This window comes from Meriones unguiculatus, chromosome 7 (assembly GCF_030254825.1).
Source record: "Meriones unguiculatus strain TT.TT164.6M chromosome 7, Bangor_MerUng_6.1, whole genome shotgun sequence".
Lineage (NCBI taxonomy): Eukaryota > Metazoa > Chordata > Mammalia > Rodentia > Muridae > Meriones > Meriones unguiculatus.
This window is the reverse complement of record NC_083355.1, coordinates 105847492-105870535: the sequence shown is the minus strand read 5'-3', so window position 1 is coordinate 105870535 and position 23044 is coordinate 105847492. Positions and strand designations below refer to the sequence as shown.

General features: G+C 48.4%; 2 protein-coding genes across 2 annotated transcripts in view; one reads left to right on the top strand and one right to left on the bottom strand.

Moving 5' to 3' along the window:
* Window positions 1-4336, top strand: part of Nrde2 (NRDE-2, necessary for RNA interference, domain containing) — a 33953-nt gene extending 29617 nt beyond the window's left edge. The window contains exons 12-14 of the mRNA XM_060388038.1: window positions 778-916; window positions 3493-3564; window positions 4029-4336. Coding sequence (XP_060244021.1) covers window positions 778-916; window positions 3493-3564; window positions 4029-4154 — 337 coding nt within the window. The 3' untranslated portion in view covers window positions 4155-4336. The remainder of the gene's footprint in view (window positions 1-777; window positions 917-3492; window positions 3565-4028) is intronic.
* Window positions 4337-9784: 5448 nt separating this feature from the next.
* On the bottom strand, window positions 9785-21559 carry Psmc1 (proteasome 26S subunit, ATPase 1). Its single transcript, XM_021656655.2, has 11 exons — window positions 21470-21559; window positions 19670-19723; window positions 18863-18959; window positions 17524-17648; window positions 16929-17114; window positions 16639-16767; window positions 15490-15586; window positions 12866-13055; window positions 12042-12193; window positions 11317-11471; window positions 9785-10118 (listed from the first exon to the last, which is right to left on the bottom strand). Exons 1-11 carry the CDS (start codon window positions 21470-21472, stop codon window positions 9984-9986), a joined length of 1323 nt encoding a protein of 440 aa, XP_021512330.1. The 5' UTR covers window positions 21473-21559; the 3' UTR covers window positions 9785-9983.
* Window positions 21560-23044: the final 1485 nt, after the last annotated feature.

The window sequence follows — 23044 nt, the reverse complement described above, 5'->3', positions numbered from 1 at the left end:
CACTCAGGATGTAGCTCCATGCTCGCTAGAACCCTTACTGCCTCCCTGCACCAGGCTTGGACCTGCCTTCTGTTTCTGGTGTGTGTGAGCAGCTGCAGTGTGCACGGTGCTGCCGAGCACACACTCCGGAGGTCAGCTCTGATTCCGGTGCCCCCTCTGCCACTCGTCACTCGGGTGACTTTGGGAAAGCACTTCATCTCGGTTTCCTCTCCTGTCAAATGGTAACCATGGGAGAACTGACGTCATGGGGTTTCCTCTCAGGTCCAGTGCGATGGGTGCTTGGCCTGTGTGTAAGCTGAGAACGGTGCCATGCTTCCCATGCCATCTTCCACATCGCTGCCTCTGAAGGCTAGACGGTCATCTTGGGAGCGTGTCAGCTTAGGAATCGTTCCCTCTGGAATATTTGCTGTTGCTTCATGTCAGGGAAACCCTTATGAGTTAGGAGTGCTTTGAATGATACTTCATTTTGCTTCTTCCGTTGATATTTAATCCACTCCATCTGAAATTGTCAACTTTAAATTGAAAGGTCTTTTCTCTCGCAAGGGAGGACTTTGCATTCTGATGACAGGTTGGGTTTGTGTGTGATCCCTGGGCAGGTTCGGCATGGTGCAGAAACACAACCCTGCCAGTGCTTTTGCTCAGGCCCCAGCTGCCCCAGTGCTAGCCTGCTCACCTGTGGCCTTGGTACTGCTGGCCTTTGATTGCCGAGCTATGTCTTCCTGCTGTGAGATTGGGGACAGAGCTTGTCTTAGAATGACCGGAGTTCTTTCTTTGCAGGGTGGGCGGTAGGGAGGTCCACGCCACAATCCCCGAGACCGGCCTCACACATCGGATCAGAGCCTTGTTTGAAAATGCAATTCGGAGTGACGAGGGCAGTCGGTGCCCCCTGCTGTGGAGGATGTATTTGAATTTTTTGGTAAGAAATTACATTTTGACTCTGCTTTTGTTTTGTCAAAGCCCTGTCTAAATTCACCAGTAGCAAAGACTGCAGCTGTCTGTGGCCACTGCCCTTGAAGGAGAGTCTCTTTCCAACTGGCTGGTGCTTTCTCTGAATTGACTTTGTTAAGCTAGTGGCTTGGAAAGCGGTCCAAGAGCTTTCATTTCAAAGAAGCCGGCATTCTTGCCATTCTTCTCACAAGAACTTCTGGTCTTAATTTTACTTTGTTATTAAAAGTTCAGGTTTGGTCAGCAATGTGGGATTTCTGAGTGGAGTGTGCAGATCAATCCCAGCGTATACAGGCCTAGTTGTCCCCAGGACCACTAGAGAGGAAGACGGTCCGGCCTCTCCCTCAAAGCCACATGGCTGCCTTCCCTGAAGGCTGTACTGAAGGCCCGACAGGCGCATGCAGCGAAGATGGGCACAATCTCAGGGGCAGAGCTGATCCAAGTGGTCATCACCTAGGTCTGTGCGGCCTCCTTCACAGTCATTCTAGAGATGTGTTCGTGTGTGTGTGTGTGTGTGTGTGTGTAGGCCAAATGCCAACCTTGGGCACCATTCCTCAGGTGTGTGTGTGTGTGTGTGTGTGTGTGTGCAGGCCAAATGCCAACCTTGGGCACCATTCCTCAGGTGCTGCTTACTTTTTTTTTTTTTTAAATAGGGTCTTTCACATGGCTTGCCAAGTAGGCTAGGCATGCCAGCCTGAGAGCCCCAGGGATCTGCCTGTCCCCGCCTTCCCAGTGTTGGGATAACAAGTTTGTTTTTTAAGTGTGTTCTGGGAATCTTTGTGCTTGTAGGACAAGCACTTTATCAGCTGAACTGTGTTGCCAGCGCTCACAGTCATTCTTCAGAGCCCGAAGCCCAGGCTTACGCTGAATTCCATGTGGAGCAGAGGGTAGCATAGGTGGGTATTTGTCGTGCTACCTGATCTGACTGCCTGACAGTTGCAGGCAGGCAGCAGGGGAATCTAGCTTTAGCCAGACCCCTGCCCTATTTCCCTGTCTCTCAGCTGTTGCAAACAAAGGAAAGAGCTTTAGAGTGAAAGGAGAATACTTGTGCATTTGCCAGTTTCCTGTCCCAAGTGTTTAGATGGACACAGGGACAGTAATTTTACTTAGAGTACAGTGAGCCAGGTTTTCGTGGGTTGTGTATGAAAAACTGCTGTCGACTTGAAAAGAAAGGTCTGGGCCCTTAAGGAATCTGTGTCTTTGCTGAGGAGTGTTAAAACCAAGGATTAATTAGAGCAGTAACTTTGCCTGGCAGTTACTGAGGCATCTGGGTGGGCTCCTAGCGCTTTCGTTAATTAACTGCAGTTAAGGGCAAGGCGTGGGCAGCACGGGAGAGAGCTGCTGTGCCAGGCTGTCAGGGAGGGTGGCTTGCTTGAGGGGCCTCTGGGTGGTGTGCAGGCACGCTGCGTGCTAGCGCACTCACTTTCTCCCTGCCGAGACATTTAGGGTGGCAAAACTCACTGTTAGTTGATAGAGAAGGAAATGGAAGCAGACAAACAGCAGCTGAGGTTTTTACTCAGGCTGGCCTTTGCAGCCTCTGCGAGGGGACCTCCCAGCTGCCACTGTGGATGCACAGCAGCACTGCGAGCCAAGATGGTGGAGGCGTCAAGACAGTTTCCTCCAGGACTCCGGCCGTGTGCCTTCTCAGTAGTGAAGGACATCTGCGAGCTAAGCCGGTCACTGGAGCCAGCTGCGCACGGTGCAGGGAGTCTCACGACCTAAAAAGGGAGCAGGTGTGGGTTGTCACCGCTCGATTCTCTTTACCTCCATATTGTTGCTGCTCACGGATCTTAGTCTGTTTAGAAAGGCCTTCGTTTTCAGGGCTAGGAGAAAACCCACTGCACACTGAGTACTGAATATTCTCCATCCCTCTCCACTTCTTCCTCCCATCCATCCTCTGCCCATCTTTTCCTACTCTCTCCCTTACTCCTCTCTCTCTCCTAAGCAAAGGCAACCTGGAAGCTTAGCACAGAAGCACCATGGACAGGGAGCTTAGATGCACATAGATGGTGGCTGTGCAGAGGCCTGAGGGAAGATTTTACTTTTAATCGTTACTTATTCATTGTCTGGTTTGAGGTAGTCTTGTTGCTTGGTCCAGGCTGGTTTAGGATTTGTCATCTTCGCGCCCCAGCCTCCCTGTGCGGATGTGCTCGTCTCCACAGGCCTTTCAGAGAGATGATGTGACTAGTACCCAGGCATCCTGCTTACTTAGTTCTCTGAAGCAAATCTTCACAAACTCCAGACCGTTTTCCACGAGTCTGAACTCCTCAGCCTCACCTTATGGACATGTCTCCCTCCAAGCACTGTTACTAACACCCAGACACGATAGAGATAAAAGGTGAGACACAAAAGTTAATGGCATCAAATGACCCAACTCAGCTCAACCCAACTGTGGCACTGAAAACCACCCCACCAGCTGTCAGGATGGTGTCAGCACACATGCAGGCCAGCTGCCGGTGTCTGACGGCAGGTGCAGCTAGTGGGCATTATAGCCTGAGCCTCCCTGCCTCCATTGCTCACTTCGAACAATCTTGTCTCCTAACTCAGGTCTCCTTAGGAAACAAGGAAAGAAGCAAGGGTGTGTTCTACAAGGCACTCCAGAGCTGTCCTTGGGCAAAGGTAAGCTTTAAACATCCTACTGTCTTCAGCTTCCCAAGAGCCTTCCTGCCAGCCTCTGCCCAGCAGTGTCAGGGCATGGCTTTGCCGGGCAGTACCCTCTTCCTAAGCCTTTTCCTAGCGGTACTGTCCCCGTAGCACCACAAATTCCTAGTCTGTCCCTGAGCAGCAGAGGTGGTGCTGTCCCTGACTGTCCCCATGGTGAGCTGCTCTCCCAACATTCCTACAATGCCCAGATGCCCGTGTCCTACCCAGACTAAGAGGCGTTGGGAAACCAAACTGAGGCTGACTGCAGCAAACCAGAGTGAGCACTTCACTGTTTACTGCCGTTCGCCGTTTTCCCTGGACATCGCAGAGCTGCCTGAGCTAGGCGAGTCTCAGCAGGATGGAGAGTGCTGGGACTCACTGGGACCCCACTTGATCTCGGGACGCTTCCGAGCTCATGGCCAGTGTTGGTCTGTCCCCAGGTGCTGTACCTGGATGCCATGGAGTACTTCCCAGACGAGCTGCAGGAGATCCTGGATGTGATGACGGAGAAGGAGCTCCGTGTACGCCTGCCCCTGGAGGAGCTGGAACTACTGCTGGAGGACTAGAGTACCACCAGGGCCTGTGCCAGCCTGCAGAGCAGAGTGGGGACAGGCGGGCCCGGGGAGCCGCAGCTGTGCAAGGGCTTTCCCCACTGTCTGGGTGGGGCGAGGGTGCCCTGTTCTACATATTATATATGTGACTATTTGTACAGATGGAGTCATCCTAGTGATAAACCTTTTGTGGTTGAGATGTGTGCCACTTCTTATTCTCTGCTCTACAGCTGCTCACCAGCGCTGGCCTCTCCCACTGCATGTGTCCATGATCTGGTTTAGGCCTCTGATCCTGGAGTCGGAGTCAGAGTTCTGGTTACTTGCCGTTGAGCCGTCCTCCCTTTCCCTGGTTTGATAAGCAGAGAGAGGAATTGTTCTCTCTCATCTTCCACTCAGCACAGATGGCTAGTTAACATTTCCTCTCTCGGGGGAGAGGTGTGGCAAGCCCTTGTTATTCCCTAGCCTTGCTCTGGTGACACCGGCCTTTGGACCAGCAGCATCCACAGGGACCTTTGGGTCTGCCTTCCACTGGAGCCCACGTGCTTCAGTTCTGTGTGGAAACCCTTGGGCTTGCCACCAGCACCCTCTGCAGGAAGCTTGCTATGACCTTAGAGCAGAGGCTGATCACAGCCCCAACCTCAGCCTGCTGCGTCTAACTGTGAAGACGTGAGGTTGCAGTCACTGTTTACTGTGGAGAGCTCAGCACAGCCCTTTCCTGCTGCTGTTAGCCTGGCTGGGAGGACGGCCTGTCTGTAGTCGCTGCAAGAATGTCTTCAGGGAGTACACAGCTGCTTTTCAGCTGGAAATAGGGTCCCCAGTTCAAGCCCAGGCTAGCCTTGAACTCTTGCTTCTTCTGTATTTGCCTCCTGGGTGCTATTAATGTCATGGGTTCATTTTGTTTGTTAGGATTTAGATATAGGACTGGTTGCTCTGTGGATGCGTCTCACCTCTCCATGTTCACATTTCTTACCCATAGTCTCTCCAGCACTCCAAGAAGGTGGCATCCTCAGTGCTGAATTTCAGTGCTGTTTAGTGGCTCACGATGCCCCACCTCCATACAAGTAAATTACTCAGGCCGCCCGTGTGTGGATATCCTTGGGTAGACAGAAACTCTTCCCCACACTCATGATGGCTTATCTTAGACCCTGTGACTAACCTGCGGAAGGTTAGTCAGGGTTGGGATCAGATGCTTATGATCCAAGCAGAGGCATAAGGAACACTGAGAATGAAATGCCTGCTTGGCCTCTACAAGTCCATGTCTAGCCTGAGCTAGATATGAAGACCTTTTCTTAACGACAAAAATAAAATAGAAGAATCCCAAATTAAGGAAGGGTGTCCTGGGATATCTGAGTAGGCCCAGTCTGGTCTTTCACTTTGAAAGTGAAAAAGGAAAGTAGAAAGGGGCAGACACAGAAAGACTGGGGGCCAAATGCAGGACACAGAGCTTGACCTGCTCTTCTGGCTTTGAAAATGGAGGGTGCCGGGGTCCGGAGTACAGGTGGCCTCTACAAGCCAGGAAAGGCCCTCAGCTGACAGGCAGCAAGAACTGACCTCAGCCCAACAGTTCTCAGGAGCTGAGTTTTGACAACCTGGACCTCAAGGAAACTGGTTTCCCTCTTCAGCTTCCAGAAAGAGCGCAGTGGATACCAAGATTCTAGCTTGCTGAGTGGTCTTTTTCCTAAAGCTGAGATAAATTTGTATTAAGTCATGGTGGCAACAGGAAGGGAAATGCCTTCTCTCCACAGTCCAGCTGCCCCCTTGTGGCTCTAAAGAACCGTCCACTAACAATGCAAAGTGCTGAGGTTTGTGAACCCAGAAGAGGCAGGTATGGCTGGGATGAGATTCTCCAATGACTTAGGGATCAAGTCCTGCCCAGCAAGGTGGACCCTTCTGAACAAATAGCCGCATTAATGGAGCCTTTGCCATCTGAAGACCACTGGCCTGTGGCTCGTCTGAGGCGCTGGCTTTGGGCACATGAAAGGGGCTCCTGGTGGTTGCCAATAAGCTTTCCTAGTGTAGGACCCCGCCATCTGCTGCAGGGAGGTGTGGGTGTGCGGCCACAGACCAGCTGGGAAAGTGCACGCTTCTGCTGATCACTGTTTTGCCAACCTGATGGAAGCAGAGCTATTTGGGAAGATGGAACTTCACCTGAGAAAATGCCTCCATCAGGCTGGCCTCTATGCAAGCCCAAATGCTGTTGGGAATTTCTTAATAACTGATTTATGTGGAAGGGCCCAGCCCAGTAATAGTGGTGCCACTCTGTTGGGCCTGATAAGGCCTGCTGCATCTACCTGAGCCTGGCTCCAGTTTGGAGACCTGTCGTTAGCTTGATTTAAGAGGCACCACTTCTGGGCAAAAGTGATTCAGCATATCCCCTGCCTGGTAACTGTTACGTGGAGTTTTGTCACTGGCCCACCTCTCCTTGCACTACCTAACCTTGCCCTCTACATCATCTTATCTCACTTCCTTAACCCTGCCCCCTGACCCAAACCTATAAAAAGGACCGTTTTATTCAATAAACAGAGTTCCTGCTTTGACAGATCTCCCGGCTCGGTGGTGTTTTATTCCCTGGGTCATCCAGGGAGGTCCGGGCCGTTGACACCCCTCATACCGCTCAGCCAGGAGGGCATCCAGCTGGACTGGCCACCCTCCTCTCAGCTCCACCTGCCGGATATCAACCCGGCTGTCTGGTGCCCCGTGTGAGGATCCTGCTCGACGGAAGAATGCTGACCGGCCAACGGGTCTGCGGGTGCGTGTACCCCCATTAAATATGGGGCAGTCCTCTTCATTTCAGAAAAAGTAGGGGTTTCAATCTGCTTGAGAGACGGCTGTGCAGATAAGCTTATTTCCTGCAGTCAGGTTTTGCAGGGGCAGTGCCTCACCAGGTTGGGGTGAGGGTTTTCTAATCTTTTACCTCAAGCAACTGCGTAAGGCAGTGGCGGAGGATGAGCCCAATTCGCCTCAGGCTGAGCCCATCCTTGAGGGGCTGACGCATCGGTCGTGCACTACACGAGACTGGATGGACCTTTCTACAAGGAGGAAAGCAGGGTCCAGGAGGAAAGCAGGGTCCAGGGGGAACGCAACCAACGAGCTAACCCCAGGTGCCTATCACTTAGGGAATGCTTTCGGGCACAGCTGACCAATATTCCACAGGCCTCCAACAGGCCGCTCTCCCAGCCCCTAATCAGGAGCAGGTTAGAGCGGCAGGCTTGGCGGCCTGGAGGAAGCTAGATGAGGGTCCTCTAATTTGGCTCACCTAGAAGCCTTGTACCAGTCCTCTTGGGACAGTTTGTGAGCAGTGGGGAGGAGTGTTTCCTCATACCTTCCTGTGACACTCCTTTCCAGTTGGCACCAGAATCATTGCCTCTCTTAGTCCCTTCTAGACTCTTCTGACTATGGCCGCCCTCTTCCCTTCCCACTCTGGAGCTGAGAAACCGAACAGGCCTGTTCTCCTAGCTGGAGACTGTCTTGTTTCCCCACCGCCTCCAAGTCCTTTTAGCTTTTCTCCCACCACCTGGGCCAGGCAGGAAAAGGTAACTACCAACCAGTGAACTGTGTAACCACAACTACCTTGGTGCCTCAAGTTTCCCCATCTGTAAAAATGGGCAATTACAGCCATTGGTGGGATGCTTTGGGATGTTAAGGGGAAGATACAATTGTGTTTTCTATCAGTCAGTTCTGTTGTGAGGTCAGGAAGGATGAACATGTGGAGGAGAGCATATATACCAGCTATTTGGACAAGTTCTTTAGTAGGAAGGAAGATTCTGAAATGCTAGAAATTGAGCCAGTTGAGGAAGGGAAGTGTGGGGAGGACAGGAGGCAGGCCTTCTGATCGGCAGTGGGGAGTTCTTCCTGAGCAAGAGTCCATAGGCACCCCACAGGTCCAAAGTCCAGTGGGATCCCAACTCAAAATCTTCCCCTCAAATTCCTCACAAGACACAATAGCATTTTGAAACATCTGAACTAAACACTCAGCATTTTCCTTTCAGTGGATAACATTCTCCCACGCATGTTGGGCCTCGGCTCATGCTGGAGAGAAGTTCAAACATGCTATTAGTCACATGCTTCAGTGTTTTGCCATCTTGGGTCTGACTGGCAGTATTAAGACAGACAACGGGCAATGCTTTCTAAGCAAACCGTTTCAGGAATTCTTACAGAGATGGAAAATTTCTCATACTACTGGCATTCCTTATAATCCAAAGGGTCAAGCCATAGCAGAAAGATTTAGCCAAACTTTAAAGATACAATTACAAAAACAAAAGGGGGAATCATTACCCCATGTGATTAATTGGAAAAGGCACTATTTATTTTAAATATTTTAATACTTTAAATATCTGAAATCACTCCCCCATTCCTGCTCAACCTCTTTCTGACCTTTCCACAGGGGACTGTTTTTGGGCATTACCTCGTCCTGATAATAGCAATTATGTTGGGGTGTCCACTGCTCCCTCTGTCACTCCAACTCCACTCTAGAGAAATCCCTTATTTGCTCTTTCCCAATCCCCAAAATGGTGTTCCTTTGTGGGGGAGGAATGGCCTTTAAAATACCCCGAAGATCAGCTAGACTCCCCGGTAGAGGTAGTTCTTCAAAATAGAAGGGGTTTGAACTTACTGCCGAAAAAGGCATCTGCTTGTTTTTGCAGGAAAATTGCTGCTTCTACACCAACAAATCAGGCATAGTCAGAGATCCGAGAACATCAAGAAAACCTCCTGTGGATTGGCTTTCATGGCCTCCTGCCCTATATTCTTCCTCTACTCAGACCCTTACTACTTCTCCTTTTCCTTTACAACCTTGTATAGTTTATCCAGCACAGGTTAGAGGCATTAAGCTGCATCAAGTAGAAATACATCATCATCTGTTAGCTACTCAGGAATCCAATTCTGCCTAGGCCCAGGCATCTTCCTAGAAAAGACCCTCCTCTGCCCTCCATTTGACCAATGATGGTTAAGACCACAGACATGCTGAGGCAACCTAAGGCAGGTCCTGGAGGAGCTTCTGACAGGCTGGCGACATGGCACTCAATGACAGGTAAGATCTCCATGTGGGGGACAACCTAAGACAGGGGCCAGGTCTGCTGTCAAAAGAAAAAAAAAGGGGGGGGGGAAATGTTGGGCCTGATAAGGCCTGCTGCATCTACCTGAGCCTGGCTTGAGTCTGGAGACCTGTCTTTAGCTTCTGATTTAAGAGGCACCACTTCCAGGCAAAAGTGATTCAGCATATCTCCTGCCTTGTAACTGTTACGTGGAGTTTTGTCGCTGGCCCACCTCTCCTTGCCCTCTACATCATCTTATCTCACTTCCTTAACCCTGCCTCCTGACCCAAACCTATAAAAAGGACCGTTTTTTTTAATAAACCAAGTTCCTAATTCGACAGATCTCTGTCCAGCTGGAATGGCCACCCTCCTCTCAGCTCCACCTGCCGGACGTCGACCTGGCGGCACCACGCTTAGCAGGTGGTTCTGTGGCATGAAGGAAAGCAGACTGAGCAAGCCAGAAGGCAGCATTCCACCATAGCTTCTGCTTTAGTTCCTTTCTCCAAGTTCCTCCACCTGACTTCCTATGGAGATGGACTGTCAGTGGTGAGATGGAATAAACTCTCCTCCAGCCCCCAAGTTGCTTTTGGTCACAGTGTTCATTACAGCAAGGAAAAGCAAACCAGGATGATCCTTTATTGGGAGCAGAGGGCGGCACAACACAATGAGACTGCCCAATGGGCCCCTGCACAGCACCTCCAGAGACAGGCTCTCTACAGCAAAATCAACCGGAAAATGGGTGCCTTCGGGCAGCTTCCCATCCTCCCAGGTGGGGAAACACATTCACTTCCCTGAAGACAGCCGAGGGTCTCTAGAGATACAGCCCCTCAGGGGTGCCTTCTTGTTTTTTATAAAGCACATTCTCTTTAGACTTTTTGAAGTCTTCATTTGTTACTTTCATTCTGCGTTCCCGCAAGGCCATCAAGCCAGCTTCTGTACAGATTGCCTGAAAGAAAGAACAGTGTAAGCCGGGTGTGGTGGCATATACCTTTAATGCCAGGCAGAGGCAGGCCAACTACAGAACGAGTTCCAGGACAGCCAGGGCTACACAGAGAAACCCTGTTTAGAAAAATTAAACCATTATGTTCAGAAAAAAAAAAAAAAAACCAACAAAAAAACCCCCACTTACTTTTAGCTTAAAAAAATTTCAGACAGTTTGAAATAAAGTACAAGACATAAACCATAAGACAGAGTAAACACAAATTGCTCATTTGGAACGTTTTTTTTTTTTTTTTTTTTTTTTTTTTTTTATGTCTCATAATTTCTGAGAGAATCCAAGAGGCATATACTGGGCAGACTTTAAGGGAGTAAGTACACTGGCCCAGGGATCTGGGGTTCTGAGCTGTGGCTTGGCCAGTCAGTAAATTCTTATAGCTTCACTTTCATTAAAAGTATTTCTATGAGCTAGGGGTGGTGGTACACATCAGTAATCACAGCATCAGGGAGGCAGAGCCATCTCTGCAAGTTCTAGGCCAGCCTGGTGAGTCCAGGACAGCCAATGCTACACAGAGAACTCTTGTCTCGAATAAACAAAAGAAATATTTCTATGAAATGAAGAAAGTGACAGGCCAAAAAGGCAGAGAGCGTGCCCATTTAATTTACAGTCAGATATGCTGATGTACTATAATTATTGTAAGATATTTTCTCAGTACTTGCCAGAAGTGAAACAAGAGGCCTTCTAACACATGTATTAAAACACAATCCCGGGCACTGGGAGATGGCTCAGCAGTCAAGAGGACATGCTGCTCTTGCAGGGGATGGAGTTTGGTTCTTGGCACCCACTTTAGGCTCACAACTGTAACTCAAGCCCAGGAAATCTGATGCCCTCTTCTTCCCTCTGCAGGTAGCTATACATATTCCCACACAAAGTCACACATAATTAAAAATTAGAGCCTGAACACATCTTTAATCCCGATACTTGCACAGGAGGTAAACTTAATGTTAGTGACTAAGCCTCGTGGGCTCACAGGGCAGGGTCATTTACTTCATAAATTAGTACATTAAATGACCCAAATAAAATCAAACCTTCCATTTGGATGCAATGTCAAGTCGAGGCACCCACACACTTGGCTAACTGCCTCCTCTAGAGGTCGCCATCTCTTAACAGGCCAAGTGTCCAGAGGCAAGCCTGCCCACTCCCTCACCTTGATGTCAGCTCCAGAGAGGTCATCCTTTGCCATGATCAAGTCATCCAAGGTCACATCATCAGCCAGGGTCATCCTGCTAGTGTGAATCTGGAAGATACGCTTCTTAGTCTTTTCATCAGGCAGGGGGAACTCGATCTTTCTGTCAATGCGGCCTGAAGGCACAAAGCAGCTTTCAGCCACTTCTGTCCAGACCCAGACTTAGAGCCTTCACCCACCCCCTCCCATGTGGCTTTAGTCACACGACACTGGGGGATGACACCTGAACCCTACATTCCTGTGCTCTGTGAGTATCTACATCTGGGTTCATACCAGTTAAGGCCCCACTTTGATACTTTTAGGAATAAGCACAAGGACATTAGGGACAGGGCAAGCCTACCTAAGAAACATTATAAACTATTACAGTTTTTGAGATCAGTGTCTACTGACCTGAAGCCTGTCAAAGGCAGGCCAGGCTGGCTGGTCAGCAAGCCCATCATCAGCCTTTAGCTCCTCAGTTACTGGGTCACACCCACCTTTCTACATGGGTTCCACAGACTAAATTCAGGCCCTCCTGCTCACAGGCAGGCATTTAGACCATCTCTTCAATGAAGGAGATGTGTTTTGGTGAGTTATGTTGCACAATAGTGATTTGTCATTCTGCGTACCACTGTATAACAACCCCAAAGCACACTTCAAACACAATCCCATTGGATTTTCCTTGAGGAAACAAAAGCAAATTTGACCTGGTCTGATAAGTGCTGGATCCAGAGTTTCTATTCGGTTAGTGGCCATGATAACTTTTACATCTCCCCTCGAGTCAAATCCATCCAACTGGTTCAACAGCTCCAACATCGTTCGCTGAATCTCTCTCTCCCCTCCAGAGTTTGAATCGTATCTTTGGAAAAAGAGAAAACGAAGACCCAGCTGTTCTGTTAAAAGGCCAGCTATAGCAAACACACAGCATGAAACTCAACACTCTTTTTTCAGCTGGAAGGCCACTCCCTATCACTCTTGACAAAACAGCATCAGCACCCCAAGCTTCGGCTCAGTTCACACCCAACAATGCCCACTGCGACTGAGTGATTAGTGCCTTCTGAAAGGGCTGCTGGAAGCTGGCTTGGGCCCTTTTCTGTGCTGTTGTGCCAGATGGAGACATGTCTGTTGGAGCACCGAGCAGCAAGGGAAGATCCTAGAAGCAGCAGCAGCTCTGAGTAGACACTGATGCTAATGCCCTGACCTTAAGATTTCATGGCCCCAAAACAAAAGGTAAACAAGCTGCTGTCCTTTTAGATAACCCAGTCTGGGCTGCTTTGTTTGCAGCAGCACAGGGGAAGACACTTTTGAGCCACATTGCTGCACAGTAATCTGCCTGAAGGTCCAACCTCTCAACTGCTGGGTAGAGACAGCCATGATTACAGAGTCCCTAGCCGGATGGTACTGGCTCCATGCAAGTGCTATGACAGGACTGGTTTCCAGACACTGCCTGGGGAGGTGTTTATGGCCCCTTGGAAAACAGCAAGGGCTTGCTAACACTGTTTATCTCATACAACAGGTCAGGCAGGCCCACCTTTTGGTCCCAATGGCATCAATTTCATCAATAAACACAATGGAAGGCGCATGTTCTTCAGCAACTCGGAACAGCTCCCGAACGAGCTTGGGCCCATCACCTAGGTACTTCTGAATAAGCTCTGAGCCAACCACTCTCAGGAAAGTGGCCGAAGTCTGGTTTGCTACTGCTTTGGCCAATAACGTTTTACCTATTTTGGGTAAAAAGAGTAAGACAAAGGAAAAACAAAAAACAAAAAACATTTAACTGCTATTAAGAACACCCCACCCTAATCGAGGGACAACAATGAAAACACACCAGCTGCTCTCTTATATTCTGCTCTCCCAATCTAACAACTTTCTTTGACTACTTTAAACTCTGAAAGCCACCATGATAATGTCAGTAAATACCTTTTACTTGGTTCTTTTTCCCTCATTTTTATCTGTGTGTGTGTTGTGTCTGTGTGTGGGGCCTCTGCCATGGAGCACATGTGGAGGACAGAGGACAACTTTGCTGAGCCACTTCCCTTCTTCCACCTTCAATGGCTTCCAAAGATCAAGCTCAGATTGTCAGGCTTGTGTGGCATGCAGGCACCTTTTTCACTGAGATGTTCTGTTAGCCCTCTGTGGTTATTTTCACACCTCGAACCCAAAGTATCCTCTAAAGCAGTGCTTCTCAACCTGTGGGTCGCATATCAGATATCCTGCAAACCACATATTTTTATCACAATTCATAACAGTTCCAAAATTGCAGTATGAAGTAGAAACAAAAATACTTATTTGGCCGAGGGTCACCACAACATGAGCTATGTTAAAGGGTTGCAGCATTAGGCAGCTTGAGAACCACTGCTCCAAACAATCACCATAATCACCCATAGAAAGAACTGCTGTGCACGAGCAAGACAACAACTTATTTTTTTCTAAAAAGGAACTTTTTCTTAGGTCCATTCTAAGTTACATATAAAATTAACTTAATGCAACCAGACATGGTAGCACAAATCTATATTTTGGCATTTGTGAGGTGGAGGCAGGAGGATTAGAAGTTGAAGGTCATCTACAGTGAATCCAAAGCCAGCCTGATCTTGAGGCCCTACATCAAAACTAATGAATGAATGAACACATAAAAAAATTAATTTGACCTGTTCAACCAGGATTAGAAAACCAAATAAACTCTGATGGAACTATCAGTGATACTGTCTGGGAATCCTAGGTCTGATCCTAGGACACAAAGCAGCCTCCAACACAGGCCACAGGGCCCCATACCAGCAGGTAGTACCGGATGGGCTTGTGGGTAGTCAAAATACTGGAAGGAGGACCAGTTGATGGAGCCTAAAGATGGGGAAGCTTACAGGACTTCTCAGTCTTGGTATGGCCTTCCCAAGGGGAGGCAATTCCTCTCTTGGATCTCAAATAGTGTTTCCAATGTTGCTCTATTCCCTGATAATTTTCTTTCAGGACACATACACACACCAAACATGTCCTCAGCCCTGGTGGACCGTGTACACTGAATTCACCCTGGGAGCTCTAAAGGCTGTTCCCAGCTCGAGAAAGCAGCCTTTAACATAGGCCAGCCCCCAAAGAGTACTCAGCTCAAAAATTTTAGAGTTGTTAACACCTTGGCCCCTTTGAAAGTTAGTGAGGTGGGCTGGGTGTTGGCTCAGGATGCAGAGGCGAACTGGAACCCTCAGGCCAGCTGGGGAATGACAGCGGGCCAAGGAATTGATGTTCTCCTTGGTCACAGGAAGAACGACAGGTGAAAAGCCTTAGGACGCGAGACTATCCTTGGGAGACCGACTAGGGACAGTACAGACAGGGTAGGGTCTTTTAAGAGGGTTCGCTCGTAGTATCTGGATGCAGTCAAGGGAAGCTGCTGGGTTACTTTAAGGGCTACAGGGAATCACTGAACACGCCTCCCACTCCTGACAGGCCTGCCCACCCAGCACGGCAGGGTCCACATCTCATGAGATACGTGCTGGTGGGTCAGAAGGCCAGTGCTGCAGCTCCAGCCATTACCAGCTCAATGCCAAGAGCTCTGTGGCCCTGGGCTCATCACCAGCCTCTCTGTAGCCTTAAATTCTGCCAAGATAAAGCAGAACGACTTCTTCTAGCTTCAGGGTTCTCAGTTCTTTGATAGCTCTCAACACAGGTCAGTTAGAACTCAACATCAGTTCTCTCAAGCAAATGGCCACTCTTGCTTTAATCTGCAGGGTAAGCAACTGCTACGTATTGGTCTCTACAGCTTAGGACAACCAACTTTAATGCATACACGTGTATGCATTTTTATCATCCTCCAACAAATAGTTACTTAGTACTATTGCACCAGCAAGCTGACCTGATCCAACGTCTCAGAGACGCCATCTTCACTGCCAGCCTGAGCCTTGGCTAAGCAGCAACAATGCTTAGAGCTCCCAAGCAGTGATTTCAATGTAGGCAGTCAACCAAGGTTGAGACCTTGTTTGTTGTGTGTGTATGGGGTGGTACTGGTTGGCTGGACCTAGCCCATGGCTGTGTGTCTGCCGAGCAGTACGGTCTACCTCTCCCTTCACAGCCCAGCTCTAGAGCTAAGCGAAGGCTGCGGTGTCTTCCACTCGCCAGTGCTGTGGGCGACAGGAATGGATGGGGCGCTGGCAGGGTCAACATGCATACCTGTCCCTGGCGGGCCGTAGAGAATGACCCCCTTGGGGGGCTTGATGCCCATCTCTTCATAGTACTCAGGGTGGGTGAGAGGAAGCTCCACCGACTCCTACAGGGAAGAAACACTTGGTAAAATGGAAGTTTAACTGAAGTTATTGGTGTTACTTGACATGAAAATAGAATTTTCTACCTATTAGAAATCTCACTCTTCCAAAAGAAAATACAGCCAAGCTCCCCTGAGGTGGGGCATGCTAAAGAGAACACGTGTCTCCCTGAGTTTTTTATCATCTCCCTTTCTACATCAAGCCCAGTTTTCCTTTTCCTTTCCAGAAGTCAGTCTTGAGCAACACTTAAGCTATTCTGGAGCAAAATAAGTCTGAGAAAGTTAAAACACATCCTTTGATGAGACTCCAGTCAGGACCTGGAAAGACTTCCCGACAGCTGTGTCCACCTAAGGATATTGCATTATGTGCCTAGCTGCAGCTGTCTGAGAGGTTGACAGTGGAGAACTGTGGTAGCTCTGACTGACTTCCCTACGAGTGGGAGGCAAGCAGAGAGGAGGCAACAGCCACCCTGACCATCCACATCTCCCCAGGTGCCAGGAGCACTCAGAACAGCGATGAAGCCTTAGGCCCTAGCCTCTGTGCGTGCCTATATAAGTACACTGACACCTCCACACCTCGACACAACAGCACATCAGCACAGCTGGAAACATCACGTTTTCATACAGAAATCACTCAATATTAAACATGTAAAGTGCTAAAAAGCTGCAGGACTACACATAGTTTACTGTGATTTCCAGTTCTTAACAATACGGAACACGTAAAGACCCGCAGCTGGACTGAGCAATAAAGAAAAACACACATGCAGCACAACTCCAAAGCATCCTACAGGGACAGCTCTAAGAACCCCAAAGTCGGGGCTCGAGAGATGGCTCAGAGGTTAAGAGCACTGGCTGCTCTTTCAGAGGTCCTGAGTTCAATTCCCAGCAACCGCATGGTGGCTCAACAACCATCTGTTATGAGATGTGGTGCCCTCTTCTGGCATGCAGGTGTACATGCAGACAGAACACTGTGTACATAATAAATAAGTAAATCTTAAAAACAACAACAACAACAAAAAACCCCAAAGTCTGGAAACCCAGCACTGGTTGCACCATACCTTAATTTCCTGGATCTGGTTGTCCAGTCCCCCAATATCTGCGTAGGTCTCTTGGGGGGCCTTTTCCACCTTCATTACTGTGACCAGGGGATCTGTATCATCCATTAGCACTCCTATAACGGCATGCACCTACAAAGAGTCAAGTCTTAACATGACCGTGAGGTCTCTTCAACCCGTTTATGACAAGTAGGACCAGTAACAGTAACTTCTCCCCCATTACCTGTGAGTGGACAAGTGGCCAGATCTAAGAGAACACACACCTATGGGTTCCTTGAAGACCAGCAACTGACCTTGTGGTTGAGCAGCACTGAGCAGCCTGGTTCCAGCAGATCCTTGTCCACAAATGACAGGATGCTGACATAGTGTTCTGAGCCCACAGATGTGGACACAATGGCATGATTATCATCAATGATCTCTTCCAACGTTCCCACAGACATGGGGGTTCCCCTGAGATCATCCACTTTTGACCTTTCCTCCTAAATAAAAAGCCAAGAAGGAAAATCAGATTAGACTTAAGGCAGATGATCCGTTTGTCTGCTAGAGTTACAAACCAGCAAATACTTTTTCCCCATTCATTCACTTTCTGGGCATGTGCATCTGAGTGTGCGGAGACCAGAGAGCAACTTGCTGTGTGTGCTCCTGGCTACCCGAGAGCTTCAGTGGTCCTCTAGTCTCTGCTCCTGGCTTGCTGCAGGGTGCCAGGCCATCAGAGCTCTCACCTGCTGTGCCATCTCCCTGGCCGGAGCTACTAATGCTTTTAAATGCTAGCCAGTAAGAAACCTGCACAGGTTCACCTACTTGAGTCTCATCTGATGACAGTTTTAGGTTCTAAAAAAATAGAATTCACTTAGTAAAGAGGAAAATCACAGAAACGTCTCCACTTACCTCTTGCTTTTCTTCTAATGGTTTCATCTGTTCCTGATTTCTAATGAATTCTTCCTCCATGAGAAGATAGTCTTTTATTCTCTCCAGCTTCAGTAATTTCAAGCGGCACTGGGTGTGAGGGGTTACTGTAATTAAAAAATAAAGTGTTATATGCTTGGAACTTAAAAATTTACAATGAAGTTTTACTTTATGCTCATCAGAAAGCCATTAAAAAACTTTAGGTTCAGGGCTGGCAAGATGGCTCAGTGGTTAAAGTGCTTGTGCCAAGCCTGAAGACCTGGGTTCTATACCTCAGACCCACATGGCGGAAGGACAGAATTGAGTCTGCAAGCTCTGTTTTGACTTCCACATGCTCACAACTGCATCTGAGTGCATGTGCTCACACACATACACACCTGCCCGTGCACGCGCACGCGCACACATGGTGAAGAGATGGCTTAGCAGTTAAGAGCAGTAGCTGCTCTTCCAGAAGACCTGGATTCAGTTTTTAGTACCCACATAGCAGCTCAAAACCACGTGCTTGGCACATTCAGAATACACATACACACAGGCAGGCAACACATTCATGCACACAAAATAAATCTTAGAAGAAAACTAATAAAAATAAACAAGTAGAGACATGATCCCGATGTTAATATAGTAATACTTCATTTTACAGAATGAAAGTTTCTGAGCCTGGATTCATAGTTTAGACTATATTTCCACTGTGCTGCACACTTACTCCCTGCACTCAGGAAGCTAAGGCAGAGGACCATGAACATAAGGACAGCCTGGAGAGCAGAGCCGAGACCCTGACTCACAACTAACAGGGCCTTCAAGACAAAGGCTCTCATAAAGGAGTTGCTGTGCAAGCCTGATCTATGTTCCACCCCCAGGAGGTGACAGGAGAGAAGAAGCTCCCAAAAGTTGTTCTCTGATCTTTACATGCACAATGCAGCATGTGCCCTCCCGAAAATACAGAACCTAAAGAGAAATAAATGATTTATATGTTTAACTGGCTATCTAAAGACAATGAAGGGGCTCTCTCTCTCTCTCTCTCTCTCTCTCTCTCTCGAAAGGGTCTCTCTATGTAGTGCTGGCTGGGCTGGAACTCAGTGCATTGTGAATGGGGTTTCTTAGCATAAGACAAACTTGTGTGACACTGCATTTTAAGATAAACTGTAACTTCTATGCCAACCCAGGAGAAGGCTACGCGTGAGGTAAGTAGGATGGGGTTATAACCACAGTGCTACCTATTGCTTCGGTATTCCCAGTACTTCCTGTGCCCCCCCTTGCTCTACGGTACATGCAGGAGAAACTTCCTGGGGGCTAGGAGGCCACAGAGGAGCTAGGTTGTTACCCAGTGGCAGTTTGCTGGCAGCATCTGGTCCTTTTGTTTTCTTCTTCTTTTTTCCCACTCTGGTTGGGACAGGAGGTTCATATTTCTTTTTCTTGTCCTTGAGTTTTTAGAAGAGTAGGAAAAAGAAGTCACATGGAAACCATAAAATGCACATTTATTTTTGTATTGCTAACATATACTTCTAGGGGTACCGATGTTCTCATCTTTTAAGATATTTAAAATACTACTCTTTTTATTAATACTTTTTAAAAATTAAAAATATAATTACATTATTTCCCTCTTCTCATTTATTCCTCCAACCCCTCTCATCCCCACCTCACACTGAAGGCTTCCTGATTATGGTTATAAATTATATAAATATAACCTGCTAAGCCTCTAAAATAACCATCTTTTAAAAAGCAGATTTCATACTCCAGCACTTTTAGTACGACTTAACTGCAGCAAGTGAAAAGTCTCTTCATAGAAAGAGAAGAGACTCAGATTCTCTCAGTAAGCAGAGAGAAAGGTCAGAATTGAGTTATTTGCCAGATTTTGGTAAGGTAAGGCACTTCTCACACCTCAGTAAATTAAACACTTATAGGCAATCTCCTTCAAAACTTCCACAACTTTCTTGCTTTAAGAATCATTAACGTAGGGCAGTAAGTTCTTCAAAAACAGGAAACAGGTGATCCATCTGTAAACCAGGTTACTTAAATAACTCCTGCATCACTTTGCTTTTTAGTTTGTGGCTCCACAAAGAACTTGCTGAGACCTCTGGCAGTTTCCACAGCACGGTCAGATCACACAAATATCCTGCTACTTATTTACCTTGTCATCCTTCTTGCCGCCCCCAGGACCATGGCCACCACTCTGACTTTGACCCTGGGGGGAAAAAGACAAACAGACATAAATTTAGAATACAATCTCGTTGATAGCAATCTATCAAATTCCTGTGCTGACAGCCAGGGCTCCTGGACAAGCCTCTTTTCCCAATCTGAAAAGCTGTCACCGTGAAATGTATTAAAAGCTCACTGGGATTTCTGGTTTTAAAACAACGCATAACACAGGGCAATGACTCAAATGGTGGTACTCCTTCCCACAGCAAATACATACCCTTAGCAAGTTCTAACATGTGCTACTGGGTCAGGACTGTAACAGTGTGGCTTCAAATCCACCCTGGTGTAACTCTTCACACTTCTGTCTCTCCTATCTTTGTCCCCTAATCATACCCACTCTCTTCCAGTCCATGCCTTATTTGGCCTCCAGCCTCCCAATAGAAAGCCACTACCCTCTAAAACAATCAGTTTGTCCCTCAGTCCTTCTCAAAATCCACCAACTGTTTCCTGTCCTTTTTGTTCCAAACTCCTTAGTTCAACATGCCTTGCCCTTGCCAAGCTGCCTACACCTAGCCTTCCTAGGTTCACCTACCATTCTCAAATCCTTCCAGTTTGCTTCCAGTGGAAGACATTTTCCTCATCTCTGGGACAATTTACATGTTTCTCAGTCACGAAGAAGAAGAAGAGCTAAACCTTTCACAAAATTCTTAGAAGTACGATGAGCACTGTGCTAAACATTCTTGGAATATTACTGAATTTGATTTAAAAAAAAAGATTAAAAGTGTGTGTTGTCCCTGCATACCAGAAGGTGTTAGATTCCCTGGAGGGGGGTTACAGGTAGTTTGTGAGCCTCCAAACATGGATTCTCTGGAAGGGTAGCAAGTGTTCTTAACCCTCTGAGCCTTTTGATTCTTAAATCCCCCTATTTTACAGATAATGAACCAAGAGTGGTTAAGTGACTTGCATAATGTCACGGGGCTTGTTAGATATAAAGATGGAAATCATACTAATCATACTAATCATAGCTGTTTCTCTACTGCTCCAGAAAAGAAAGGATTTCTGTCCCGCCAATGGCCACTCAACTGCATTTCAGTTTCCTCATTAAAATGGGAAAATTAATTATCTTCGGGGCGGTTCTAAGAAATCAGAACAACTCTGGGGAAATCCACGGCGCAGGTTCCGAATACTTTTCAAAGTCCTCACAGGTCCTGGCCTTCATCCACGTTCGGATGCACCAGCCCCGGAGCTGACTTCGGGGCTGTCTCGGGTCCTTTGCATACTCTGACCCCTCTGTCCGGCCGCTGCCGCCCTCGGATATCAGCAGGGATAACTCCCTCAGCTCCCATCCAAAGCCACCTTCTCACAACACAGCCACACAACGACCCGGCCCGGCCCTGTTCCCGGGCGTGTTTACGGCCTCCCTTCTCTGGAATGGCAGCACCAAGGAGGCAGCGACGCCGACCGTGCCCGCTACCCTCAGGGCCGACACCTGGAGGGCCGAGCCGCCGGCGGAGACGCTCGACGCCGGTTCCGCGGCTCAGCCGCGGCCGCCCGCCGGGCCGTCCCGCTCGCCTCTGGCCCTTCAGCCCCTCCTCGATCCGCTCCCCGCAGGTCTGGCCCGTGACGCCCGGGCGCCGCGCGTCCCGCCCGCGTCCGCCCCGCTCCGAACCCGAGCGCCGCGTTCCCGTCCCTCCGTCCGCCGACGAGCCCAGGCCCAGGCCGCGCGCCTCGTCCTCCCGCCTCGGACCGCCTCGGTGCCCGCGACCACCGGCCGAAACCCTTAGTCACTCACCATCTTCCCCCGGTCCTCTTAGCCGTCTCCGCCGGAAGTGCATCCACCGAAAACGACCCCGTCAGAAGCGGAAGTGACAAAGAGGCTACGGAAGCCTATAAGGGACCAACTCCCTCCCGGGCGAAGCTGCGCGCGGAGGGCTCATCCCAGTGGTTTGGTACAGAGATTGGTTAAACACTGTGAGCAAAACTTAAAAATAGTTTACGAGAGAGAATTTCAAGTAGCAGCGGTTGGGCTTTTGTCCATAACTTAAGGCAATGATCTTGGTTGTCAAAGAATTAAGGCAATTTTGAAAATTAAAAAAATTTAAACTAATGCAAAAATTTTAACTGGAAAGACGTATTTTGCCAAGAACAGGAGTGGCACTGGGACTGAGAAGTTAATGCGTACACAGCATTCAAATTCTTTAGTTTCTGGAATTTGCCTGCTCTCTTGAGAATGTTTCTTTGCCTAAGGTCATCTAAGTTTGTGAGTTTTTCCTCCCCCATGACAAGTGACGATTGGTGATGACAAATACCGTGTTTAAATTCCCCTTGAGGAGCTGGAGGAGCTCAGCAGTGAAGAGCAAGGGAACCCGCACTGCGGTGCCAGGAGATCTGTCGCCCTCTCCTGGCCTCAGCACGCAATGCGCGCACACACTGCTCACAATAAACCTTTAAAAACATTGAAGAACGAATCACCTTAAAGCAGTGAGATTATCTGTTGTTTATATGTCCATGGGGACATCAGAGAATGTCCACTATCCTTTCTACTTTTAGAAATTTCCGTTGACAGGTGCTCAAGATGTCGCGTTGTGCCCAACAGGTTTGTTTTTGTTTGTTTGTTTGCGCAGCCCCAAATGGACTTAGGCATTTTAGTTGTGAGACACAACGGATGTTTCACCTATCACCACACAACACATGTCCTGTTTCCTGTCAGATGTTGATAAAATACACATTAAATCAGACCTAAGAGGAAGCGGTCTCTGAAAGAAAGGGGTATTGCGCCGTTAAAGATTGTAGCCCAAAGGAAAGGAACGTGTTCCAGAACGAACTCTCGAAGGCCCTAATGGCATGAGCAGACAGCATTTGGGAAACCGTCTGCTAGACCTAAGTCCTAGGAAACTGGGGTGTTTTGTAATAAAACTTTGCAGCGCAGAGACGCATCTTCAGGCTCTTCGTGTAAGTACTCCTTACGTTCCTTTTCCTGGATGAGTAGAGAGTTTAGGGGCTAGGAAATCCCTAATTAGCAGCTGCTTTGAACTAAAGGACTGTTCAACAGCTAGCAGCACTGACTATTTTGGACATTCCACGGACACACTGAGAAAACTGAACACAACGGCAGTGGGTCGCCTTGGCTGTTTCAAACGCTTTGTACCAGACCTTTCGCTATCACCTCAGTGAACTCCAGATGATCCTGCAACCATCTCTGCCTAGGCCGGATGGGGACTGTTGTACGGTGGGGGGTAGAGAGGCATGGCTGGTGCAAACAGAAACTGGTGCACACCGGGTGTGCTGTGATTAGCCGAGTCTCCTTCAGGCTGCTCCTGGACTTGTTCCGTGAACTGGCCGGAAGACTCCTGTGCTCTCTCCCTGG

Bases quoted from the DNA above. Each gene is read 5' to 3' on its own strand.
- Psmc1 (XM_021656655.2), bottom strand. The intron at 18,960-19,669 runs GTAAATAAGTAG...TAAAAACTCAAG, and splicing joins GCGGCAAGAAGGATGACAAG to GACAAGAAAAAGAAATATGA. The intron at 13,056-15,489 runs GTATGCATGTTG...TACCCAAAATAG, and splicing joins CTACGGCCCGCCAGGGACAG to GTAAAACGTTATTGGCCAAA.